The following is a 23833-nucleotide window of genomic DNA, read 5'->3' as shown; positions in this document are numbered from 1 at the left end:
TGGAAAAGGGAGGCGTCCCACAACAGCAATGCACAGTGTCTAACCTCTCTATGAGAGGACCACAGCAACATCCCTGAGCAAGCCCCGGTAACCATCACTGTGGCAGATGTCCAAGAAAGAGTCTCAGGTATGAAAAACTGGACAGCACCAGGACCTGACATGATCCACATCTACTGGCTAAAGAAACTCACTGCCCTCCATGAGCGACTGGCAACTCAAATGAACCAGCTGCTACAAAATGGGACTCACCCTAAATGGTTAACTGAAGGGCACACAATCCTGATTCAGAAGGATCCCTCAAAGGATTCAGTCCCATCCAACTATCGGCCAACAACCTGTCTCTTTACAACATGGAAGCTCATGTCAGGCATCATAGCGGATAAGCGGGCACATGGATAAATACATGAGCACATAAATAGCAGAGGAGCCAAACACCAACTTCTTGTAGACCACACAGTCGCCCGAACCAACCAGACATTCCGGTGGTGGATAAACAGCAGAGGAAAAAAGTTGTGATGGATGTAGCAATACCAAGTGATTACTACATCAGGAAAAAGGAGCATGAGAAACTGGAGAAATACCAGGGCCTCAGAGAGGAACTGGAAAATACCTGGAAGGTGAAGACCACAGTGGTACTTGTGGTCATCGGGGCCCTCGGGGCAGTCACCCCCAAACTGGAGCAGTAGCTAAAACGGATCCCAGGAACAACATCAGACATCTCAGTCCAGAAATGCGCAGTTTTAGACACAGCCAAGATACTGTGCAGAACCCTCAAAGCTCCCAGGCCTCTGGTAGAGAACCCGAGGTCAGAGGATGAAAGAGTCCACCTACGGAGGGTGAGAAGGGAATTATATATAAAATGTCTCATTCTCACATTTACTTTACACAGCCCTATCACTGGACTTTATTTACTTGTTGCAAAAATATTGTTTTAACAATATTCTACATTGTTTCAAAATGCAGCACTGAGGATTAAATATAATTTTTTTAATGTAGTAGTTAATTATTTTACATCTTTCAAACTACTGTCAATTGATATATATTACTGGATTGGACAGCGCCTAATAGTCGCTGTGTGATGCACTGAAAACAATTCTATTCCAATCCAGGAGGAGCAGAAATCTGTCACAAATATCTTAGTAGTGCCATCATTTATTATCAGATATATCTATTAAGGTAATCTATGTTGTACAAAGAAAATCTTTAAGCAGAACAAGAAAACAAATTTTTTTTTGTAAAATCAATTTGTTAAGCTTTATGATTTATTTCACTATAATAAATTTTTGGCAGGTGAATGTTGGCAAACATTAAAGCAGACATGTACTAATTTACATGATTATTGTGCCTAAGCACATTTTAAACATAAAAGTATGTTTACAAAATAAATGCTCAAACTTTGTAAAAAAAAAAAAAAAAATGGTTTCAAATTAAAGCAAGAAAATAAATTTTAAAAAGTGGTATAAATATTAAATTAAATATTGTGGCTTTTTATGATTAAAAACAACATAAGACACACATGTTTCCTCACACAGAGAGTGCTCGGAAACAAATTGAACAAATTGAAAGTAACAAACTTTTTGCATTGTCTGTGTTGATTGAATGAGCAAATGCATTTATCTGACAACGAAATTAGGCCCGTTACACTAAGCGCGACGGCTATCAGGTCAGAGGTCACATACCTGTGCTGTCACCTTTTCCGAAAATGCATATCGAAGCGTGTGACTTCCGTATTTCAGACCTAACAGCGCCATCTGGTGTCCTAAAATCTAACGCTCAAAGAATCTGGTCCAAGAGCAGCGTACTGACGTAGCTGTTGCCACAGCAACCGAGTTGGCGTCACCACTCTCTACTTTCAAATTCATGACTTCGCGTTTCTTCTCGAGGTTTCAGGCTGAAAACTCGCACATCCTCGACGGAGACATGACGACATGTCCGTGAGGAAGAGCTCCCTTTACGTCTCTGTCCGTTTGTCGGGGTTGTGCATGTCCGAGTTGCCGCGGAGCTGGACCTGAGGGGTTGGAGTCATCACCGTGTCCGTACGTTTGTTCCCCAGCGTCGGCCAACATGGCTGAGGATGACAGCGAGTGGATTATAGAGAGTATCGTCGGCTACCTGGGAAGTCCCGAATGGGTCATCCCAGTCACGGACTTTATGGAGCACAAATGTACAGGTGAAACTTGGCTCTCATATTTCACTTCACTCATATGTGGAGTCAAATGTTTTGTGAACTGCGAGGCGGCTAAGCTAACGCTAACTTGTTATTGTGGTTGCGTCGCCAGTTGTGTTTATGGATTCTGCACATCTAAGATCTGATATGCAGATCTGATATGGAGTAAAACTGAATTGCAAAGTGTTCCTCTCCACTCCAGAGAACTCGTCTGATTTATAACGTTTTGTTTTGTTTTTTCAGTTTTTGATGACGAGGATGAAAACAAGCTCTCATACACAGAAATCCATCAGCAGTATAAGAATCTTGTGAGTATAGACTTCACCAGTTTCATTACTCCGTGCGTTAACATAAATGATGAAGTGTCGAAACTGCTTCCTCGTCAAACAGGACTGCTAAAAGCTGTCTTCTTTTCACTGTAGGTGGAGAAACTGCTGGAGAATTATATGCAGGAGGTTGGCATCAACGAGCAGCAGTTCCTGGATGCATGCACCTCTCCCTTTGCCAGGTCTCAATCTTTGCAGGTATTTTGAGCTTCCTCTGCACACCACTGGATCCCTGCCACCTGACCTGAATGCAAAGGCTGACAGCAAAGTCAAGAATGGGATTTGCTTATGTAACCCCATCCCTCCTCCTCCTCCTCTTCCTACTCCTTCAAGGAAATGTAGTTTTTCTGTCAAATAAGCAAAATCTGAAACTTAAGTTTGTGACATAATCTGCAATCCAGATTTTGCAAATGTATATTAAAAATACTCTACAGGTCAAAAAGTTGTATATCACACGCATACACACACACACACACACACATATATATACATATATATATATATATATATATATATATATATATATATATATATATATATATATATATATTGTGTAATCAGAATACTTTGTAACAAAATATACAAAATTCTAGAAGGAATCATTTATCAGATAAAAAAAAAACTGTTAAAATCAGACATTTACAAACTATTGAAAACAAAATTGTTTCCTGTTTTAGATCAGGCAGAATTACCAAAATGATGTCTTTTTATAAATGCCAGAATAAAGAGAAAGAGAATTTTATATTAAACTTTCTTCAGAGTCAAATGTTTACGTGCAACCTTGGTATTTGGCAGAATTGGCTTTTAAGCTGTGTGACTTGGGTTCAATATCTTGGGGATATTTCCAGGATCTTCTTAGAATAGTTTGCTGGAATTTTGGTCCATTCAAATCTTCTGTGGGGGTGAGGTCAGAGCTTCGTTATGCCCTCTCCAACATTGACTCTGTTGTCGTCAAGCTACTTTGTAACTAATTTAGTGGTACGCTTATGTCGTTTGTGCTCAAACTTTAACTTTCTTAGTGATGTTTTGATATGCAGGGTTAATATTTCTTCGTAATTTTCTTTTCTCGTGATTACATGTGATCTGTGAAGTGCACCAATCCCTCCTGCTGCAACACATCCACACAAAATGATGGTGCAGTCCCTGCGCTTTGCGCTTAGGATAATGTTCTCAAGTTTGCAAGCTTACCCACTTTTTCCTCCAAATACGATACTTTGATTTTTAATTTCATTCGACCACACATGACTACAAAATCAAAGTGTGTCTTCCTCACACGTGAGACTCGTTTTGTTGAAGACAATAACACTCTTAGACACTTCAGCCAGCGTTTATACATTTATTGAATTAAAGGAGCCATGCTATTTATGCTTGCAAATAATAGTTTCAAACAGATGAAATTGGCACCTTCAGAAATGTAGAAATTGCACCCAAGGATGAACCAGGTCCATCGTTCTTTTCCTAATATTTTACTTGATTTCATTGCATCTTCTCATGGTGTCGCACAGAGAAGCAGATGTTGGCTTAGATTACGTTCCTCCAGTTGACTCACATACTCCATTCAACTCAACTGTTCTAAATTAACCAAGCAGACGTTTACAAAGCCATGGCATAATCACCTGTGCTTTCCTATTTTTCTTTTTAAAGACACAGTGTAAGACCACGTGTAAACTTCAAAAACCGAAGAAAGCAATACAATTTTCTCTCTCGTTATTCTGTTATAAACCAGCAAAAAGTTAGTCTGATTTAATTTCAGTAAGGAAAGAAAGCATTTTTTTTTTCAACAGTGTGTGCAAATATCTGCTTTTAAACACAAACTGGTTTGTTTTTGCGATTTTTACTTTTGCCCTAAATTTGTGGCTCTTCCAAACCATTTCAACACTAAAATTAGGTCCTTCTTTCCTTTTGTAAACAGACATGTTTTCAGCAGTGGTTTGGTGACACCAGATTAAACCTCTGAAGGTGAATTATGGAAATTATCTATTTGTGCCTTCATCCATTCATACTGGTTTTGATAAAGGCACTTCTAACGGCAACATAAAGTTGCTTCCAAATATCTGACCTGCATTGGCGTTGCCTCCAAATGTTTAGCTTGTAGTGCAGTTTGCAGAGAAATATTGACCCTATATGCAACAAAACACCCTGTTTAAATCATGTTTAAATTTCACTTAAGCTCCATTTTACCAAACAGTTTTTATAGGATGATATTGACATGTAATCACTAATTAGAAGAAATAAAAAAGGTTATTTTTTTCGTCCTGGATTTGAGTCAATTGGAACTCGTTGATGCTGATCACCATTCAGATGCCGTATTAAGATTACTCTTATTTTGCTCCTACCGTCAATGTTTCCATGTTGGGTACTTTGCTAAAATACTTGGCTACGGCTAACATGTTTACTTGCAGATAATTTGCCTAATAAACTTGGTAATTTTCTTTAATTTTTGTACTTTTAAAGTTTAGATATCTACAGCTGTGGGTATCTAAATCTAAGCAGCAGAGCATACAGTCTCTTTCACTGTGAATGTCATTGTAATGGGTGAATAACGGCGAGTCTTTCCGGTTGCTGGAGGTTTCTCTTCATTAGCTCTCTATGAAGTTGTGCTGGAGGCTGTTAGTGGTCAATACCTGTGATCGGGTGTGTAGCAGCAGAGAAACCTTTCAAACATGCTGGATAGTGGGGCCCTGGAGTCTGGGATTCAGGAAAAACTGCATTAAAATTTGATTGGTACTAATCAAGAAGTGTGGCATGGCTGTGCTAGATCAGCAGTGATTAAGTTTGGGATTTATTTGCTGTCCCCGAGTTATTCAAATCTCATTAATTACCTCAAAGGTAAGCGGTTACTGCCTGCAGATACAATCACTTTTGCATAAAAAGCAAAGATTTATTACTGGTGGAAGCTGGGGTTGATGTAAGCAGAAATGTATTTTCGATATTTGTCCCAAAAAAAAAAAGTTTTGTGCTTTTAGTTAGAATTACAAGTTGATGACGGTTCCTCATGAGTATCTCGGCTCCCTGGCAAAGAAAGCATAGTCAAAGACCTAGATAAAATCACTGAGCAGAGTACTTAGAGACATATTTAAATTGCATCTATGTCTACAGTCTAATATTTAGTGGATGTACTGTGACTTTAATAAATGTGAGAATTCGTTTTTAATTTGCATCCAATTCTGCTGCAGCTGAATCTTCCTCGATTGCAACAGAATTGTCACATATACCATGCATTGCAAGGCATATACTGTAAATGAAGAGGCTAATTAGTCAGAAGATCCAATTGCACTGAATGACATTAAGGACTTTGCCAAACTGCTGCCTAGATGTAGGATTGGCTCCTAATAGAACAGGAAGCCAGAGTATAAGATTAGCTGTAAGCATCGCAGTGTTTGAAAACATAGCCGAGTATATGTGGGGATTATTTGCGGTACAGTGAGTGCAACCTTATCTGATACCTTGTTCATAAAGGCTGTAGTCGGTTGAATTCTTTAACAGAGTTTGCTTTGTGATACCATCCTTATCAAGATTTGTATTGCTGTTGTCTTAGACACTACGTGGAACAGAAATGCATGTTCTAGGTATTGATTTGGGTTTGCTTACTTTGTTTTCTAAGTTTTTTGGATACCCCTAATTAATTTTTGGTGCGACATTATTGAGAAAAGCACGATTCCAAATAAGATGATGGACTATTAGGTTTAGGAAAAAAAAAAGCCAAAAAACTCAGATTTTGAGATTCATTTCACAAATTTTCAAGAAATACATCGGATATACGCTAATGTAGAAAGGAAACAATTTGTCATTATTAGATGCTTAACCTTGCAATATTAAAAACTCTGATGTTCTCTAACATTGCATAGTTCAATACATTTGAACTATTAAAGTCGTCAGAAAAAGCTCAGAAGCTAAGTCAGACATTTGGGACAAAAAATGCCAACAGTTTCCTAAGACAGAGGACTGCTGTTGTGTTGAAGATGTGCATCTGGGTATTTCCCAAGTGGTGAATCCAGGCTCTTTTCCTGTATCAGAGTCATCTCTCATGTGCAGACATGTTGTAGCTTCTCCCTCACTGCCTCATGTGTGTGCGTGTGTGTGTGTGTGTATTCTGTTTGCGGCGTTCATGGAGAGTCTGCGTCCTGGAGATATTCTGATACAGCACAAGAGCTTAGATGTACCACTTAGATTTTTTGGGGAAAATCCAGATGTACATCTCATAGATTTACCACTTAGATAAACCTCTGGTAATAACAAACTATATGCCTTTAACTGTTGAAAAAATGTAAAAAAAAATATCTGAAATTCATAATTTTTTTGACATCAGCGAATATCCAAGTCTTTCCTTGTAAATATGTATAATTAATCAGAAAATTTCTGAGTTTCATAGGGACGATGTACTCCTCCCTGGTTAACTTGTTTATTTTTTACTATATCTAAAATGACCCCTAATAGTCCTTGTACAGATAAGTCAATGAATGAAGATATTTTTTATGTCTTCATAAAGATATCTTTATTCATTGAATGAAGATATTCATTGAATGAATGTTCTCTTTGCCCCCTAAACCTACGTAATAATTGCGTGAGCTGACTCACTCAACAGTTTGAGTCAGCTGAGTCATTTATATTGTTAAGGGTTTTCTGTTCTTTTGCTGAATTGTTTCAATTCAGCCACAATGAACGGTTTCTGGGGGTGAACACGGCATGTCAGTCAGATTTAGCTCAGAGTTTGACTAGGCCAGCCTTTGTTTTGTTTGCTTACTTAATCAGTTCCTATTTTTTGAGCAGTGCAAAAGCTTCATATCCAAGTCAGCTTAAATGGTATAAATGGCCTGTACTTCAGAAATGTCCAATTTTTTGGGGGGGCGGAGCCCTGAGAGCCATCAAAATCTTTTTTGGGAAAAAGCAAGACATTCCTCTGCGGGTTCTTTTTTTTTTTGGTCAGCAGTGGGGGTTTTTTTTTTGTTTTTTTTCACCATAGATGCAGGTTTTGTCCAATTCCTTTCTTATTGTCGAATCAGGACCAAGGCGTTTAACTGAGGCTAGGACGCTTTGTGTTTTAAGATTGCGTAGCGTGCTTCATGTTGTCAAACAGATTATATTTAAGTGATCTCACGATTCAAAAAGTCTGACAGTAATCAAGTTTAACCACTCACTAGTGATATTAGACCAAAATGTTGTGGTTGATGAAAGTTAATTCTTGATTTAACAGGGTGAGAGATGTTGTTGCACTCTGAAGCATTTAAGTGCAACACACTTGGATGTGCTGTTTCACTGTAATGCAGCCCCAGATTTTTGTTGCTGTGATTGGTGACAGGCAAAAACTAACCCCAATATTTTTCATTCTATTCTTTACATCCTTGTCTTGTGTTTGTTCTTTTTAAATAAGTTTGTGTTTCTGTTTTTTGCTTTGTTTTGTTTTTTCCAGGACATGTTCCAGCCAGTTCTGGCTACGGATGACTTCCAGGTGTTTCGCTCGCTGATGGTTCAGAAGAACATGGAGCTGCAGCTCCAAGCCCTCAGAGTCATTAAAGAAAAAAACGGTACACAGAAGGAACAAACACAAAACACAGTTTTGCTGCGTGTCCAAGCACGCATTTTCAGTGTGAATTCTGAAAAAAAAAAAAAAAAATCTGTGTGTAGGGGCCCTACCAGAGTGTCTGACCGATGGGGTTGACGTGATGACCGAGTTGGAGCAGGAAGAGATGAAAATCCTGGAGGAAGTCCTCAAGTACGTCCCCTCTGTTTATTTTTCGCTCACTTGTTACGTTCCGTTTCAAAATGTAGCCCATGAACCCGTTTTTGCTGACCAGTCAGTGTCTTCTGACAGTCACTTCCATCATCCATTCAGTTCCCGTAGTAATAAAAGGAAGACAACAGCTCCCTTCTGAGAGCATTTTAAATTAAGCAATTAATATAACATGTATGCTTTTAAACTGTGGCGCAAAGGTGAAGAACATGCAAACTCTGGACTGATTCAGCAGGATTATTCTAACCACCACACCAACATGGAGACCGGCGTCAGTCTCTGAGTTGGACGTGATTATTACTAGAGTTATGGCTGATTTTCTGTAAGCAGAAGCAAGGCCCAAAAGTGAGACCGACTTTTTCCAGGTTTGCGTAAATCTATATCTTGGTTTCTTTCAAATACTGAAAAGCATTCACACAGCATTACCGGGATTTTATCTGATACACCGACACTACACAGTGAATAATTGTGTGGTGGATGGAAAATGATGCATGATTTTTGAAAATGTTTTATAACTTAAAACTTGTCAAGCATGGCATGTATTTGGAATAATACCACCTGGTTCAATACTTGGAACTATATATATATATATATATATATATATATATATATATATATTTATTTATTTATTTTTTTTTTTTTCTTTTTTTTGACTAAAATAACAAACAGTAATACCTGGGAATTTATAACGGTGTAAGTCTCCACCAGCTTTGCCCATGTAGAGAGTGGATGTTTTGAAAAATACCCCAAGCACAGTCAGATCAGATGGAGAGAATTTGTGAACCTCAGTTTTCATGTTTTGCACCAGCTTCCCTGTCACTGCTGGGAGAGAAAAAATATCCCCACATAATCATTTCGGTTATTGTGGTTATGTTCTGACAGGATATTTATTAATAAGCTCCGACAGGGGTGCAGCCTCTCACACTACTCTTGTTTACTATGCATTTCTTTTCTGAATGCGCCAACCGGGCATCTTGAAGCTCCTCTATCCCAACTCTCTAATGGGATTTTGCCAGCGACAGCCAGGCCAAATAAAACACAGCGAATCCAATAGGAATGCGGCTAAGCTCATTAGCGTTCAGCTAATTTAGGGTATCAGGATTGAAAGTTAGAACGCGATGAGAAAATTTTCATCCCCTTTGTCTCGCTCGGCTACATCGGCTACCTTCACCCTGACTCCCTTCCTTTCTAGGTCGTTACAAAAAGATCTGGGAACATTTCAGTCTGGAAAGCGTGTCCAGTGTGGAGTTTTAAGAGTAAGAGAGGAATCACAGAATCAGGCTTTTCGAATTTCTCGAAAGAGGTTTGACTGATGAAACACTTTATAACTGAACAGTTTGTCCAACGCTGAATTTAAGTGACACCGAGTTTCAACACATCCAGGTTAGGATGTCCTCGGTCTGGTTCAGCAGTTTACAAACACCTAACAGGATTTCTGACAGAGAGCCGTCCCGGTAACTACGTCTCACTCTTTCCTCTCTGCAAAAATGTGCGGCAGAAGCCCGATTGCAGTGTGCGCACGCCGTGGGTTAAATGGATTAGCTTGAAGTGGCACAAATATTTCAAGAGCAAAAGATTGTAGAAGAAATCCGTCGACAAGGTGCAAGTGCAACTCGAGAAATTGAAATAATATATCAAAGTTACCGTTTTTCATCAGAAAATCTGGCTTGCACTCTTTGCGTTCCCGTATGTCAGCAGTTATTTTAAGAGAGCTTCAACAAAAAATGATAGTGATGAATGTTACGTGTCTTGCGCAAGTTATACTTTGACATCGGTTTTACAGAAAGAAAATACTTCATCTTTTAACACACCAGCAGTAGCAGAACTTTGAGACAATTGTGCAAAAGGCTGAATCTGTTTTGTACAAAGAATCACACGACTGAGCTGATCTTGATCAGTCCATGGAAGCTTCTTTCTCATTAAAACGACTTTTGAGACGTTCTTGTGGTAAATTTGTGTATTCTGCCAATATTGTGACTATTTTCTCGTAAATCCACAAAAAATCTTGCAACCTGGCCCCAAATACTCTTCTGTGCAACTCAGAAGGGCTAATGAAGAGCACTTTTTAAAAATAGTTTCTGTCATTTGTAATTAGATTTTTTTTTTAGAAAAGAATGCGAGAACGAAAAGCGACTAAAATCGGATCTAGTGCGAAAAAATCGGATTTAATTTTGAAGCCATATCGCCCAACCCCGGTCCAAGAAGTGTAATCCTCGCCTCTGCTACAGTAGCGTATTTATGATCTACTGAAGAGGGTATAGCAGATCTAACAACTGCTGAAGATCCTCCAAATGACTGCAAAATGCGCTGAAATATCCCGGAGTTGTTGCATCAACTATTTCACGATTGCCAAGTAAAAGCTTATGAACAGACGCTGTCGTAAGAGTCGACTGCGCCTCTGTTCCAGTACTGGGCTCGTTTTCTCCTGCTACCGTGTTTTTTAGGAAGTCAAAGGAGGAGTACGATGTAGAGATGTCCAGGAGGCTGCTGTTAGACAAGAAGACCGGCTCCACTTCCAGCAGGTCCTCAGATAAACCAAACCCAGGAGGCGATGAGGCTCGAGAGGCCAAACTGAGCAACTCTTCCAAACGCACACCAGGTAAAGCAGAGCCTTCCAAAAACAACATTAAACATAGGAAAAGGTTGTGGTAGAAACATGAGCAGCTCGACATCACTAACCAGAGCCCGTAAAGAAACGCAGGCGCTCTGAGGCGCTCCGTTCTGTCTTTGATAAGTCCAAGAGTTACAGATTTTAAGACGTAACTGATGGAAGTTCTCCCGAGTCCTGGAAAAGCAGCGGCTGTAGTCCACAAGCCAAACGTCCGAAGCCAGTTTCTGCATTGTGTCGTTTCATTATTTGTGCGACCTACAGATAATGACTCGACTGCTATTCAAACCAAACGGTTCACTGAACTGTAAAGAATTTTACAAAAAAGAGAGAGAGCATTTTAAGGTCCAGAAATTTGTGTAGAAAACTCGGATCGTCTTATGTTGCCTTATTCCAAATAGGGAATGCCGATGAAAATCGGCGTTTCAACAAAGCAACGACTCTAAAAACACCAAAATCCCAGGACCTTGATCCAACTGAACTCCTTTGGGTTGACATGAAACATTAATTCTGTGAGGAAAACTAACAAGAGAAACGGAGAAATGTTTGCATATCTGTTCACAGGTGTAAAAAAAAAATGAGGGTGGAGTTTCCTCCAGCGAGAGACAACAAAGCAGCTTCTTCTTCCGTTGTACGTTAGAAGGTGTTCCTAAAGATAACACAGCTCCCGCTGGTCGTTGTACATCCTTTGTGCAGACTCTGGCAGTAGCAGCATCCAGCCCAGAGTGCTGCCAGCCGTGCGAACTCCCACAAAATCCAGCAAGTCTTCCAACGCCAACATCCGTCAAACCGCGGAGCAGAGCGACAGCAGGGAGGCTGCGGCCGAGGCCTACCTGGAGGAGGCACACCGGGAAGCGGGTTTCTCCAAGCCATACACGGTGAGTCTGAGCCAGGTGTAAAGGCTTGCACCGCCTGATGATTTCTCTCTTCATTAGACGTTTAGCACACATCAAAAACATTTCCAAAAACCACCTCAACGTGGATTTCCGCAGGCCGTAGGGCCGTTTAGTCCAAACACAGTAGGGGGGCCAGCGGTGAACTCCCCCCGACCAAAACGGGACATGAATTCCACTGTTTTAATTTTTGTTTCCCCAAGCGATTGTGCCAACTCCAGATTTTTGGACTTAAAACTGTCTGCAGGAGCTTCTGCCGTCACAGCAGGAGCAGCTCCAGCAAAGGGCAGCGTATCTGCGTCAGCAGCGAGACAAACTGCACGCCCTGAAGAAAGAACAGCAGAAAATCAGACAGACGGCCACCCCGGAGGAGACACCAGGCAGCCCTACACCAGCACCAACCGCCAACTCGGTAAGTACAGCCTTCTGTCTTTCCAAATGAATAACTTTAGGTTTGTTAGAATTTGCCAAATGACTTCTGTTTGCTAAAAGCCAGAAAACCCAGCAAGAACATTTTTTAAGAGATTGTTTTGTGACTTTCTTTGTATATCGTGTTTAAGCTTAATTTGAACAGGAAGATCATTCAGCTTGACATGATTTATTTGGTTTGTTTCAATTTAATGAATATTTATAATCCCCGATGGCCCTATGACTTACTGATTTGTGCAATTGAAATAAGGTTTATCTTATATATTTGCATTAAGCAAAGTCATTACAACTGCGGAACGTTTTGTTTTGTTTTGTGTGCATGAGGGAGACATGTCAAAGCAAAAATTTCCTTATGTTTTAGTTTGAAAAATGTACTTGAAAATGCTTGAAAAGTGTTTGAATTTTACTGTGGGAAAGGTGTACGCACCCTGCACCATGTTTTCTCAGCTCACCATTGAGTTTCAGTGATTTTTACTCCTTTCTTTTTACTCCTGACATTTCTTTTTATTTCATTTTTATTCTTTAATTCCTTCTTGCTGTGTGTGATCTCCTCCGCTCTGGCCTGTCAGGAGGCAGAGGGAGAGCCCCAGATGAACGGGGCCAGCTCCCCTCCTCCTTCATTACAACCCTCGACTAACTCCACCAAACAGAAGGTGATCCATCAGCTCTCTGATGTGAACACACTCGGTGCCTTGCAAATGTTTTCACACCTCTGAACTTTCAGCAAATACATTGGGGAAGTGAACTTTGCGATGTGACAAAATATGTGGAAAAGTTAGAGGTGTGAACACCGTTCGAAATCCCTGTAAACGTAGCGTTTACCACTAGTGTTACCCTGTTTGTGTTTTCTCCCACTTAGATGAAACTTTAGGTATTAAAACCTAGTCTTTTTGAAAGAGATTATTCTAGTTAATTCAAAGATGCACATGCTAGCTTAGATGCTAGCGCGCGTTCATTCTGTTAACATTCGGGCCGAAGCTGTTGCTCAGCATCACTGACCCTCTCTGCCTGTTCTGACCTCTTCACACAGGAGATATCTGCTGAGGAAAAGAAGAAGCTCCAGAAGAGAAAACATCTGGCTGACAAGCTAAAGGAGGAAGTCATCAAGAAATAATAACAGACGCAATAAGTTATCCAGTCTCATCCCTGTTCTTGAACACACAGCACGCTAATTAACTTTATACAGCACCTGATTTTTTATTTTTTTTTTCAAAGGAAAGTAGAAAATTGACTATTCTTTTTGCTGAAGTGATGCTTTTTCACTAAGAAACTTTATTATTAACTAAACAGCCAATCTCCTGCAGCAGTATGCTACTGAATGACATACTTAGCTTTGGTCCAAAATCACTCCCTAGTACGAAGTGTCATTTTGTCGGTATGTTTGAATCCAGTTTCCAGAAACCTACATGCATTGGGATATTAGTTCTCGATTTGTAAATATCTCCAGAGCTGCAACAATTAACGCATAATCAGTTGCTTTCCCACAAAAATGCTGCTGAAATCACAGTTGAATATTCTTCAGATTTGAGGTAAAAAAATATATATTTATTTATATATTACTGCGACTGATAAAATACATAAGATAGCAGCTTAAAGATATTACTCAAATTGTGTTCTAAAGTCAAGTGTTTTAGCTCAAAAATGACATTTTATAGCTGAGTGGGAGCAAATTAAGGCGCCGTCATGGGGGTGCAAATGTGCAAAAAAGGCGATGATGGCACCTTAAGTAAGGTACAGATGGCCAAATGAAGTCACTGATGTAAAACTATATATGCATAAATATTTCAGTACTTCAAAAAGTGAACCTCCTATAAAATAATGATGGTGATACATGTCAATGTTTTTTCTCATTTTGACGATCACCGCTTATGGAAATCCACTCATTTCATTATGTTTATTTTTTTTAAATGTACTTTCTGAATTAGCTCTAAAATCCTGTTTTGTAGCAGTGATTGGGAGTTGAGGCGCAAACTTGAAAATGGAGAACAAAGTTTGTGTCGGTTACGTAAAATGGAAACTACCCAGGCGATGGTTTATCAATGCTGACAGTGCTAGCTTACGCATGTTTGGCTTTTCACACCGTTTCCATTAGCAAAGGGAAGCTTTCTCCGTTCACACGGTTGATCCTTATATTAGTTAAGAGTTCATGAGATTAACACTAATCACATATTCCTAAAGGGGCCAAGAAGGTGATGTGGTTGCTCGACACGAGTGCAGTATTTATCCTCAAAGCAATCAACAGTTTTCACTTCAAGCATGTATGATGCACCGGTTTGTGTTTGTATGTATGTGTTCTACATGCTTGTTTTAATAAATCACTTTTTGTAGAAACAACTTGAACTCCGGGCTATAGAAATAACAGTTAAGGTCAAAGGTGGCTCGGTCATACGTTGCCTCTTAAGCTGTTGTAAGCTTGTAGAAAGGCGTCACCTGTTAATCACAAATTAGCAACTATTTACAACCGGACCATATCGTCAACGAGTGATGCTAAACCCAGGCTGGAGAGAAAAGAATGAAACCATATTTATAAAAGAACAAAAAAATTCACAAATTCAATGTCAGGATCACATTTAATTTCAAAACTTATCAAATAAATTCATACAAATGTTAAGAATGGATAGTGGTACTAAATGCACTTGGTACAAATTGACTCAGCAGAATCAGTCTTTGTTGGGTGACGCCGACAGAAAGGAGCAAAGCCAGTTCCCCGCTCAGGTCCAGATGTTTCACTCGCTTTGACCCCACCGCTTCCGTTCCCCGACAGTTTCGAATCCCTTCATCTGACGTTGTGCGTTTTGACCCGTGTAAAACACATGACATTAAAAAGCTACACTGCCTCAACCGCAGGAGGCGCGTGAAGGGGGTCAAATCAGGTCTTAATCAGAACTAAAGAAATGGTTCACCCGTTCTTACATCAAATCATTGCAGCACATTTCCTTCAACTTATTTAACTGCATGAAAGGGGAAAAAAAAAAAACATACGTAAAGTTGTTCTTAGTCACCTGGTAACCAACTCTGCACCTGAGATCTGTCTGAAAGTCGAATTTCTTGCCCTCGTTTAAGGTCGGACTCGGGTAAAACCAAAACCGGAGCCGATCCATCCGGTTGCAGATCGCCAAACTCGAAAGTGACAAAAAAAAAAACTTCAGACATCCTCAAAACGTTGGCCAAACGTGACTTTGCCACAGTTGTTATGCGGAATCCTTAAAACTGACATGTTGAACTTTTTCCAGTTTACACTGAATCAAATGAAATCGCCTAAAAAAGAAAAAAAAAAGGGGTGAACAGTGATCCACCATCTTTTTTTGTGCTGTGAAAAGAAAAAAATCAGGTGGGCGTCTTCCTCCTCTTTCAAAACCACGCTGAGGGGTGAAATGTTTAGAAAGGGCAAAGAAACATATGTACAGTACTTTAACAAACTCGTGAAATGCAACACTCCTGGCTAACACAATCCCGCAAAATATTGTGTTAAAGTTCTGTGCGCCTCGCCACCAAAATGGATGCCATGACTTTTTCAACGTTCGAGTCCTGCTCTACTGGAGCTAAGCGTTCGTCCCCCCCCCCTTCATTTATGTTTCTACGCTGCCTGAATCCCTCTGAATCTGACCGGGTGGCACACAATCAGCTCCAGCCAGTCAAATCTGAGGGCTAGTCCCGCTAGCCTGGGCGGCGGGCTGAACAGTTTGTACGCTGGCTGGTCGGGTTTTTGGCTTCTTCTTGCCTCACTGGTTCGGTTTGGAGATGGATGTAGAGGCTTTCTGGCTGTTGCAGCAACAGAAATACAAAGGGAACACAAAAAACAACAACAAAAAAAACGGTGTCTGAACTGGTGTTGACATGTCATGTTTTGACAGTTGATCGGTGAAGGAAAGGGAAAAAACCGTGGTAAAAAAGAAATGGAAGAAGAGATTTGGATTTCCCAAACAGGGTTATATGTTTAATAAAAAACAGGGAGGGAGGGGAAGGAAATTAAAAAAAAAGAGAAAGAAAGAAAAAGACAGCCTATAGAAATAGACTGCAATCTGTCTTTCCAGAGAAGCTCTCAACCTCCTTCCAGAGAGGGACAAGGAGCAGAGTTCAGGACTGAGGAAAGGCGGGAGGCTCGTCTGGCTCAGTGCAACGCCTCTGAGGGACCAGAGGGTGGCGCCAGAAGGCCCAGGACCAATGAGACGGCCAAGGGAAGGAGGGAAAGGGAGGGACTCCACGTCCGTCCACCATGGCCGAACCAGAGAGAGCTATTATAAGCCTTAAGAGCTCAGACGGGGTCGCTTTCTCGGAGACTGCTGCTGCTCCTCCTCCTCCTCGTCTTCCTCCTCTTCATCCTCATCGTCAGGGTAGTCCACCAATCCGACAAGAGCAGTCTAAAAGAAAAACAGAGAGAAAACACTGACAGTTCCTACATGCTTTAAATAAATTAAGAAAAAGGCATTTAGATTTTTTTTTATTTTTTTTAATGAAAGTAATATATGCTTGTGACGTTTGGTTACCTTAACAACAGGAGTGGCAGGAAGAGCAACTGTTTTGACAGACGAAGACGAGCTGTTGCTTGACGTGACGGCTGGTGAGGCAGCTGGGATGGCGGCAGACTTGCCGTTGTTGGCACCGTTTGCTCCGTTGGCGGCTCCTGTGGTGACAGAGGGCGACCACGTCGTGATTCAGGAGTTCAACGCAAAAGTTTTCGGGGTGTCAAACATTTGCAGCTGAGCAGATTACCTTTTTTGGCTTCCATGAACTTTTCGTAGCTGTCGGAGAAATCCTCGTCCATCCTCCTCTCCACCGCCTCGCCGTCTTCGTCGTCGTCATCGTCATTGAACCACAACTCTTCATCCTCGTCCATAGACCGCGCATCTCTACGATACCTGATACCGGATGATAACAGGTTTCATGTAGAATATCGTAAGGAAATCAAAGTAATTATTGAGAATGGAAAATACTAATTGTTTCCAACAACCTGAAGGGAGAGTACAAGGTTTTTAAAACTGGGATTCTATGAATAACCACATACATGGTGCCTTTAAAAAAAAAAATACAAATCTTTCAAAGTCTTGCGGCTACCTGAAACTAGCAGCTAATATACCCTTGCTAGCTAGCTACTGTTTTTGCTTCCATCATGGGAACAAAGCCTGGGTCACAGTTTTTGCTGCGCTTGATCGTTATGCATCAAGCTCCCCCAAACATTCCTTATATTTATAGTTTTTTGGCTTTAAATGTCATTCAGGGTGATATTAAGATCTTAAAAAGTCTTTAAAATTTGACTTGCTGAAACCTGCAGATATCCTGAAGCAGCTAATATCTTACATGCAGTGATTAAATGTCTTAGCATCTTTATTTGATCAAAGACCATATATTTGTGACCTGTAAACTGAGGCTAACAGCCAGTCAAAGAGCTGCCAAGACCATCCAAAAACACATATCTAAGCTTAAATAGACTGATATGATGTTGAATGTAAAAGTCTCTTGCTCTTGGACAAACGCTTTTGGATTTCACCAAAAGTCATCTACTGGAGGCAAGACATTTACTGTTTGTACCTTTTATCAGAAACTCGCCACACAAATCCTAAACCATCCCTTAAAGAAAACGACTAAATCAACCATTTTACAATCTTCACTGACCTGTTGAGTTTCTGACTCTGCCGGTCTTTTTCCTGCTCATATCGGCCTTTCAGGCCCTTGAAAGTCTGAACGTACTCGATGGATTCAAGTGCTTTGTAGAAATTATCTACGATGTGAGCTATGAGAGATTTGATGTCCTCCTGTGGTGAGGAGAAAAAAAAATTAGAAACTTTCTGAGAAGTCAAGGGACATATTTTTAATCTGGGTAGGAATTTAACGTTGACGTACCACTTTGATGAACTCGAAGAGCTCGATGATGGCCGAGTTGAGGAGGTTGTATCGGGTGCCGTTGTCCAGCAGAGCATTGATGACGGGTTCAAACAGGTTCCCTTTGATGATGTAGCGGTTGTAGTACTCGTCTTTTAGTCCAATGATTCTCCGCATGAAGCGCAGCGCACCTTCGCCAAAGAAAAACCATCATGTTTCAAGTGAAGCCCTATAACTAGAACGGTAAGATTTTTTGGGGGGGAAGAGCAACATGAAAGGTTTGTAGGTTAGGACTTACAAAGAGCTAGGAAGGTGTGTTTTGAGTTCATGAGCACCAGCACTCTTCTGAGCAGGTCTTTGTTCATAATGTAGGTCTTGATATGATAGGTGTGATGCTCCACACAGAAGGTGAGCAGCTCCAGGATCAGTGCGAGCAGCTGAGCCGTTTGGAAGTTGTCTGCGCAAAAAAACAAAAAAAAAACAAAAAACAGCTCTAATCAGAACATTTCAAACACGCAACAAAAAGACTTTTTTTGGGAGCAAATTAATTTTTGACAGGATCCCATAGCTGACCATTGGTTGTTCAATGAAATTAAACTGGACCCACCTGGACAAACTGGGTTAATCTTTGCAGAACCTTCTGGATGATCTGGAAGGCAATGGGAATCAATATATAAATTAAAAAAAAAACTTTCGTAATGTAACAATATGATTATGCTTTGCATTGAGGGGCCAGGTTTACCTTTTGAGTTTTTGTCATGTGCAGTGTTGGCCAGAAGAGGAGCAGTCAGGACATGCATGCAGTACTTGTAAAAGAAACTCAGGAATTCCGTCTTCTCCGTTTTCTGAAAGAAGTTGGTGAAAGTTGACTCGGTGTAAAACAACAAACAGTTCATCCATTGAGGATTGAAGGTGGTACACAAAATGCAATCACTCTGTGCCCTCCTATTTATGTTTGAGGTTGTAATGTGACAAAATGTGAAAGCACTGAGAATAGTTTCACAAGGCTCTTTACAAGGTTATCTATGAACAATCTCAAACAGCTCTTTGAAGTCTGGGCGTCGTTATGTGAACTGGCTTTACTTACATTGGTGGAAGCCAGCATGTTTTCAGGGTCGATGAGAGTCCTGAGCAGACCCATAAGCTGGACGGCCCCTCCCAACTCTGGATCAGAGTCACAAATCATCTGCTTGATCACAACATTAATCAGGAGAACGTCCTAAAATAGAAGCACAAAACCCCCAGACAGACACGGGAGAAGATGCATTCATTAAAAAAGATGAATATATTAAAACAAGTTCAGCAAGTTTGATTGTATCTATGCTGAGTAAATGTCACATCCCCTTTGGTTTTTTTTTTTATTATTATTATTTTGTGTTGGTTTACGCTTTGCATCTCAGATTGTCGGACTGTACAACACTTCCACACTAGTCGCTGCAGAGCTACAACCTGATCTTGAGACACGCACCCACACACCACATATCATAAAAATATCACAGAAACTAATATGCAACACTGAACATTACACTTTCGAGACAAGAACATTTCTGCTCACATCTTCGGTTTGCTGTGGTTCCTGCATGACAAACTCCCTGACCATCGACGGGCTGAACTCCACCAGGTATGAGAATATGTCAATAGCTGCTGCTCGCACCTGCAAGTCATCCATTCCCTACAGAAAAGCAAACATGTTGGAAAACAATATCGTAGAATAAGAGCAAGACGACAATGCACAAATTCACATCGATTCAGATGAATATTTTCCATTGGGTGTTGATTACGTCAGATCTTTTATCTTCTCTTTCAAGAAATACAAACTGCAGATTTTACATTTCAGTATATACACACTGTACATAATTATAATTCATGGTAAACTCAAACGTGTGAGATTTGCACATATTTGTGTCTTTTTTTTAAATTAGAACATCACCTGAAAGTTGATTTATGTCAATAATTCAATTTAAGAAGTAAAACAAATTCTGCCTAAACTGAAATATCTCAAGCATTTATTCCTTTTATTGTTGATTGTAGAATGAACAAAAAATGTTGATAGAAAATTGTTGCTTAAAATAAGATCACTTCCAGTGTAATGAATCAAGAGTGTTTGTTTCTGAACAGATTTGATTAAATAAATATTTCAATTACAATCATAGAAATACAACAACATACCATGACTATTTCAAGAGCAGGTAAAATCCCTAGATTTGCCAGAGTTTTATAAAAGGCATCCCTGTTTTGCGGCTGCAATGTTTGCGAAAAAGCACAGAATTCCTTGACAAAGTTCACCTACGGAGTGGAAGAGGGGAAAAAAAAAAACATTTTAAATTTTCCAAACAGAAAGGACTTTTAAACATTGCTTCAAACCGTTTTTGAGTCTTGATAAGCGACTTACCAATTCTCTTCTTTTACTTTCTTCTGTGGCTTCATCTGTAAGCTGTGCAAAGACCTCAGTAAGGAACTTCTCATCCTCCTGCGACAACAGCGAGACGTACGTTAGAAACAAAGACAGTCACCAAAGTAAGAAGACTTAGAGATAAACTCAAGCAATGGTGAAAGAAGAGAACCCAATCCTGACATTTATTGGCGCTTACCATGATGGTTATCTCTAGAAATGTTTCCATTCACCTGTGTAAGAACAGTTGGAAAGAACTAACAGAAAATGTATATATTCCTTTAACGTTAATTTGCTTCTGCACATTACTTTGGCACGGCGAGTACACTTGGTCGTCTCTCAGACGTTGAGATTTTGTTTCAACACAAAGACCAGAAATCTCAGATGAACATGTTTTAATTTTAAGCCGGGCGAGGTGACAGGCAGAAACTTGAACATTTTCTCAAAACAGAGAAAATCTGAACAGATAAGGGCAGAAAAACAGAGAATACACAAACATTTGAGGAATTTTAAGAAAAGAAAATTATCATAATAAAAAAAAGTTGCATAGTACAAATTAGTTGAGAACCAGGAAGCTTTAAAATGCATCTCAACCCATTCGTTCTGTATGCTTCCCCGCTAACTTTGATTTCTTGCTACAAAGCAAATTTTGACATACAAAATTTCATTTGCAAAATAATAAATAATTATTACAGGCATATAATTTCATGTTCATTAATATTTTAAATGCCATCATAAAATTTGCTTCTATCTTTTTCTTTTTTTTATTATTTGACAAAAGGGAAGAAAGAGCATCAAAACGAGACAACACTGAAGAACATTTAATCTAAAAATTACACTGGATCATCAAAATTAAATGTACAAGTAGAAAATCCCATCAAATAATGTAAACTGTCTCAAAAGGCATCCACTCGTCACTTTTCCTCATACTGTAAGTAAACCTGCTTTTGTCCTTACCTGCAACATACTGACAATTTCCACTTTGTTGAAGAAGATGAAGGAGGTGAGGGTGGACAGGAAGTTCTCTTCAAACACTGACGGCGTGGGCAGGATTATGTCCTGGATGTACTGAACTCTGTAGGTCTGGTGGATTTTCTGCCGCAACTCCGAGTCTGTGATGGGAATCACCTCCTTAAACTTTGCCGTCTTGGTCAGAAACTCCCGATGCCGCTTCGGCTGCACCAACGCCGGATCGTACTCCAGACAACCCACCACGTCCATGATGCAGTCGTCCGAGAACATCACCTCGAACAGGGCCGCTTTGTTGAGGAACAAGACGCCGCGCACAATCTCGTAGAGGTGGTGCAGGCCTTCCCGGTTGTCCAGGTCCTCGCACACTCTGAAGAGGCCCAGGAGTTTCTTGATGTAGCCCTCGCTCATCAGCGCCAGGGCGAGTTTCTCCCTTCGGATGGGCGAGGACAAGACGGACGTGACCAGGTCGGCGATTTCTTCGAGCCGGCCTAACTCGCAGGGCGGCAGCTCGACCAGGTGGGTCGTCTCTGGGATCTCTTCGAAGTGGTCTTCTTCGGACTCGTCGATGGGGTCCTGGGTGATGTCCAGAGCAGGGTCCTTGCCTTGAACCTGGGCGACAAATGTTTGACAAATCATTAAATGAATGCATAACCACGTACAACGTTTTGTAATCATCTGTAATAATATGTAATTATGGCCATTTCAGTAGCAACACCAAAAAAGGGGCTCTGATCATTTATACAACTTTTACAGCAGTTTGAGATGTAACAATTTTTTTAAATAATAAATTACCTCAAAATGTTTAAATAAGAAGATAAATCGATGTGCAACCGTAAGTACAAAATATTTTGTTTATAAGTACAAAATGGACAGGGATGTGACCATCGACTGTAAATGAGCCAAGTTGTGAATTGACAACTTGGCTCAAAACATCTGTTTGTTAGATAATACCTGACAAATCTTCTCCCAGATCTCATCACAGCCGGCCTTTTCCTGGAAACTTAAGGCAAGGTCATAATTATCTGCTTCTGACCAGACAATCAGTGTGTCCTGGAAGCGAGATAAAGAAACACGCAGTTTTACTCAAAGATCCGCATCTGATTCACATAAATTAGTAGCTTTTATAACAGATTAAAGAGACACAACTGGATTGAGCTCAAAGAGAGAGGTCAGCTCAGTGTAAACTGTTTACCTGTTGTTTCTGATATGCGGTATTCGGACTTATCTTCGACTCCAACAATAATGAACCTAAAAGAGTGAGAAAGGTGATTTATTAAAGCGACGGTGACGTGTTCAAAGTAAGATGGGCAACTCTATTGTAAATTATATGCCTAAGAAATTAGGGCATTTAAATAAGACTTGAGAAAAAAAAAATCCAAAAGGCAACATTCGCAGAAATCTGGTCATAAAATTCAGTAAGACTTATTTGTATAATCTCTCCTCGAACAAATGTGGTTAGCCTATTATGATAACTTTGTACGTGTAAAGCGAGACTTCGAGGCCCCCCCTGTGTTACTATAAAGGTGTCTATTACTCAAATAAATAATGGAAACCGAATAATCCTTAAACACCGTTTTAGATTAAAACAACATAAACCCTTTTAATTGCCAAAGACAGTTGGCTTTATGGGCCATAGCTTCATAAAAACAAGTAATCATCAACTGAAAGCCCCGAGTCCGAACAAGCAGTAGATAGCATGCTAAAGCTAGGTAACGTAACGTAAACGCGGCTATGCTAACGAGGAACTCACCGTCAGATTCGGCTCGAACTAATAACGAAATTCCCTTCAGTCGTTCCACAAATGTGGACGAAACGTGTCCGGTGCCCCGGTCATCCCATTGTCGGTCTTCGTTCAGGGTGTACACTTTCACCCGCCGCCGAGTGTCCGACATGGTTAACCGAGTCTGAGCTAACAGGCTATCAGCTCGCCCTGTCTAGTGTTTTCCTCGACCTGTTAACTTTTTTCCCACCTGCATGTTATAAAACATGCACGTCTAATGAAAGTTTACGGCAGCAGTTATATATATATATTTTGCCTACTTCATAAACATATTACGTCTATCACATAAAGGGTTGAAGCAGAAGGCCTGCTAATAAAACAGCAAAATTCAAAGAAAGCACAACAACTCTAACGGCCTCCTCGCTAACGTCCACAGACCGCCATCTTGTAATCCGATCTTCGTAGATGTCAATCAAACTGCCGTCGGATGGGCGGAGCTTTGCTCCCCTACAAGGGCTGCATGAGGTCGCCACCTGCAGGGAAAGAAAAGAATCGCAGCAACATCCACCCAGAGAAGTTCATATGTACTCATATAATTTCAACATTGTGTCCATAAGATAATAAGACACATGTTGCAAAAGATACCTGTATATTTTAGGGTACTGAACAATTTCAATATCCAGAATCCACGCTTTTCCTGATCGTGAAAAGGCTTATTTTAAAAACGACATTAACAAATTATCACGTTTCAGCATGTGACCTTTATCAGTCATGT

The 23833-nt window shown here is 40.2% G+C and overlaps 2 protein-coding genes across 3 annotated transcripts; one reads left to right on the top strand and one right to left on the bottom strand.

The window, feature by feature from the left end:
- Window positions 1-1803: 1803 nt before the first annotated feature.
- cfap36 (cilia and flagella associated protein 36) lies at window positions 1804-13287 on the top strand. 2 transcript variants are annotated; one of them, XM_008428741.3, is made up of 10 exons: window positions 1804-2170; window positions 2411-2475; window positions 2590-2691; window positions 7904-8018; window positions 8119-8206; window positions 10669-10823; window positions 11529-11710; window positions 11973-12137; window positions 12724-12807; window positions 13185-13287. In XM_008428741.3, exons 1-10 carry the CDS (start codon window positions 2065-2067, stop codon window positions 13266-13268), a joined length of 1146 nt encoding a protein of 381 aa, XP_008426963.2. In that variant the 5' UTR covers window positions 1804-2064; the 3' UTR covers window positions 13269-13287. The 2 variants fall into 2 exon arrangements, with proteins under 2 accessions (XP_008426963.2, XP_008426964.1); XM_008428742.3 differs by lacking the exon at window positions 12724-12807.
- Window positions 13288-14705: 1418 nt separating this feature from the next.
- Window positions 14706-23534, bottom strand: ppp4r3b (protein phosphatase 4, regulatory subunit 3B). Its single transcript, XM_008428743.3, has 16 exons — window positions 23089-23534; window positions 22531-22586; window positions 22290-22388; window positions 21324-21947; window positions 20367-20444; window positions 20144-20260; window positions 19530-19646; window positions 19062-19193; window positions 18717-18819; window positions 18582-18623; window positions 18273-18431; window positions 17996-18165; window positions 17768-17907; window positions 16868-17013; window positions 16642-16778; window positions 14706-16515 (listed from the first exon to the last, which is right to left on the bottom strand). Exons 1-16 carry the CDS (start codon window positions 23228-23230, stop codon window positions 16402-16404), a joined length of 2376 nt encoding a protein of 791 aa, XP_008426965.2. The 5' UTR covers window positions 23231-23534; the 3' UTR covers window positions 14706-16401.
- Window positions 23535-23833: the final 299 nt, after the last annotated feature.

Source organism: Poecilia reticulata, chromosome 15 (assembly GCF_904066995.2).
Source record: "Poecilia reticulata chromosome 15, P_reticulata-male-v2, whole genome shotgun sequence".
Lineage (NCBI taxonomy): Eukaryota > Metazoa > Chordata > Actinopteri > Cyprinodontiformes > Poeciliidae > Poecilia > Poecilia reticulata.
This window is presented reverse-complemented; position numbering and strand designations above follow the sequence as displayed.

Excerpts from the sequence above, each read along its gene's own strand:
- cfap36 (XM_008428741.3), top strand. The coding sequence starts at position 2,065 with ATGGCTGAGGATGACAGCGAGTGGATTATAGAGAGTATCGTCGGCTAC. Across the intron at positions 10,824-11,528 it reads CTCTTCCAAACGCACACCAG|ACTCTGGCAGTAGCAGCATC; the intron begins GTAAAGCAGAGC and ends TCCTTTGTGCAG. Across the intron at positions 11,711-11,972 it reads GTTTCTCCAAGCCATACACG|GAGCTTCTGCCGTCACAGCA; the intron begins GTGAGTCTGAGC and ends AACTGTCTGCAG.
- ppp4r3b (XM_008428743.3), bottom strand. The coding sequence starts at position 23,230 with ATGTCGGACACTCGGCGGCGGGTGAAAGTGTACACCCTGAACGAAGAC. Across the intron at positions 21,948-22,289 it reads TCTGGGAGAAGATTTGTCAG|GTTCAAGGCAAGGACCCTGC; the intron begins GTATTATCTAAC and ends TTTGTCGCCCAG. Across the intron at positions 19,647-20,143 it reads CTGCTCTTGAAATAGTCATG|GGAATGGATGACTTGCAGGT; the intron begins GTATGTTGTTGT and ends GCTTTTCTGTAG.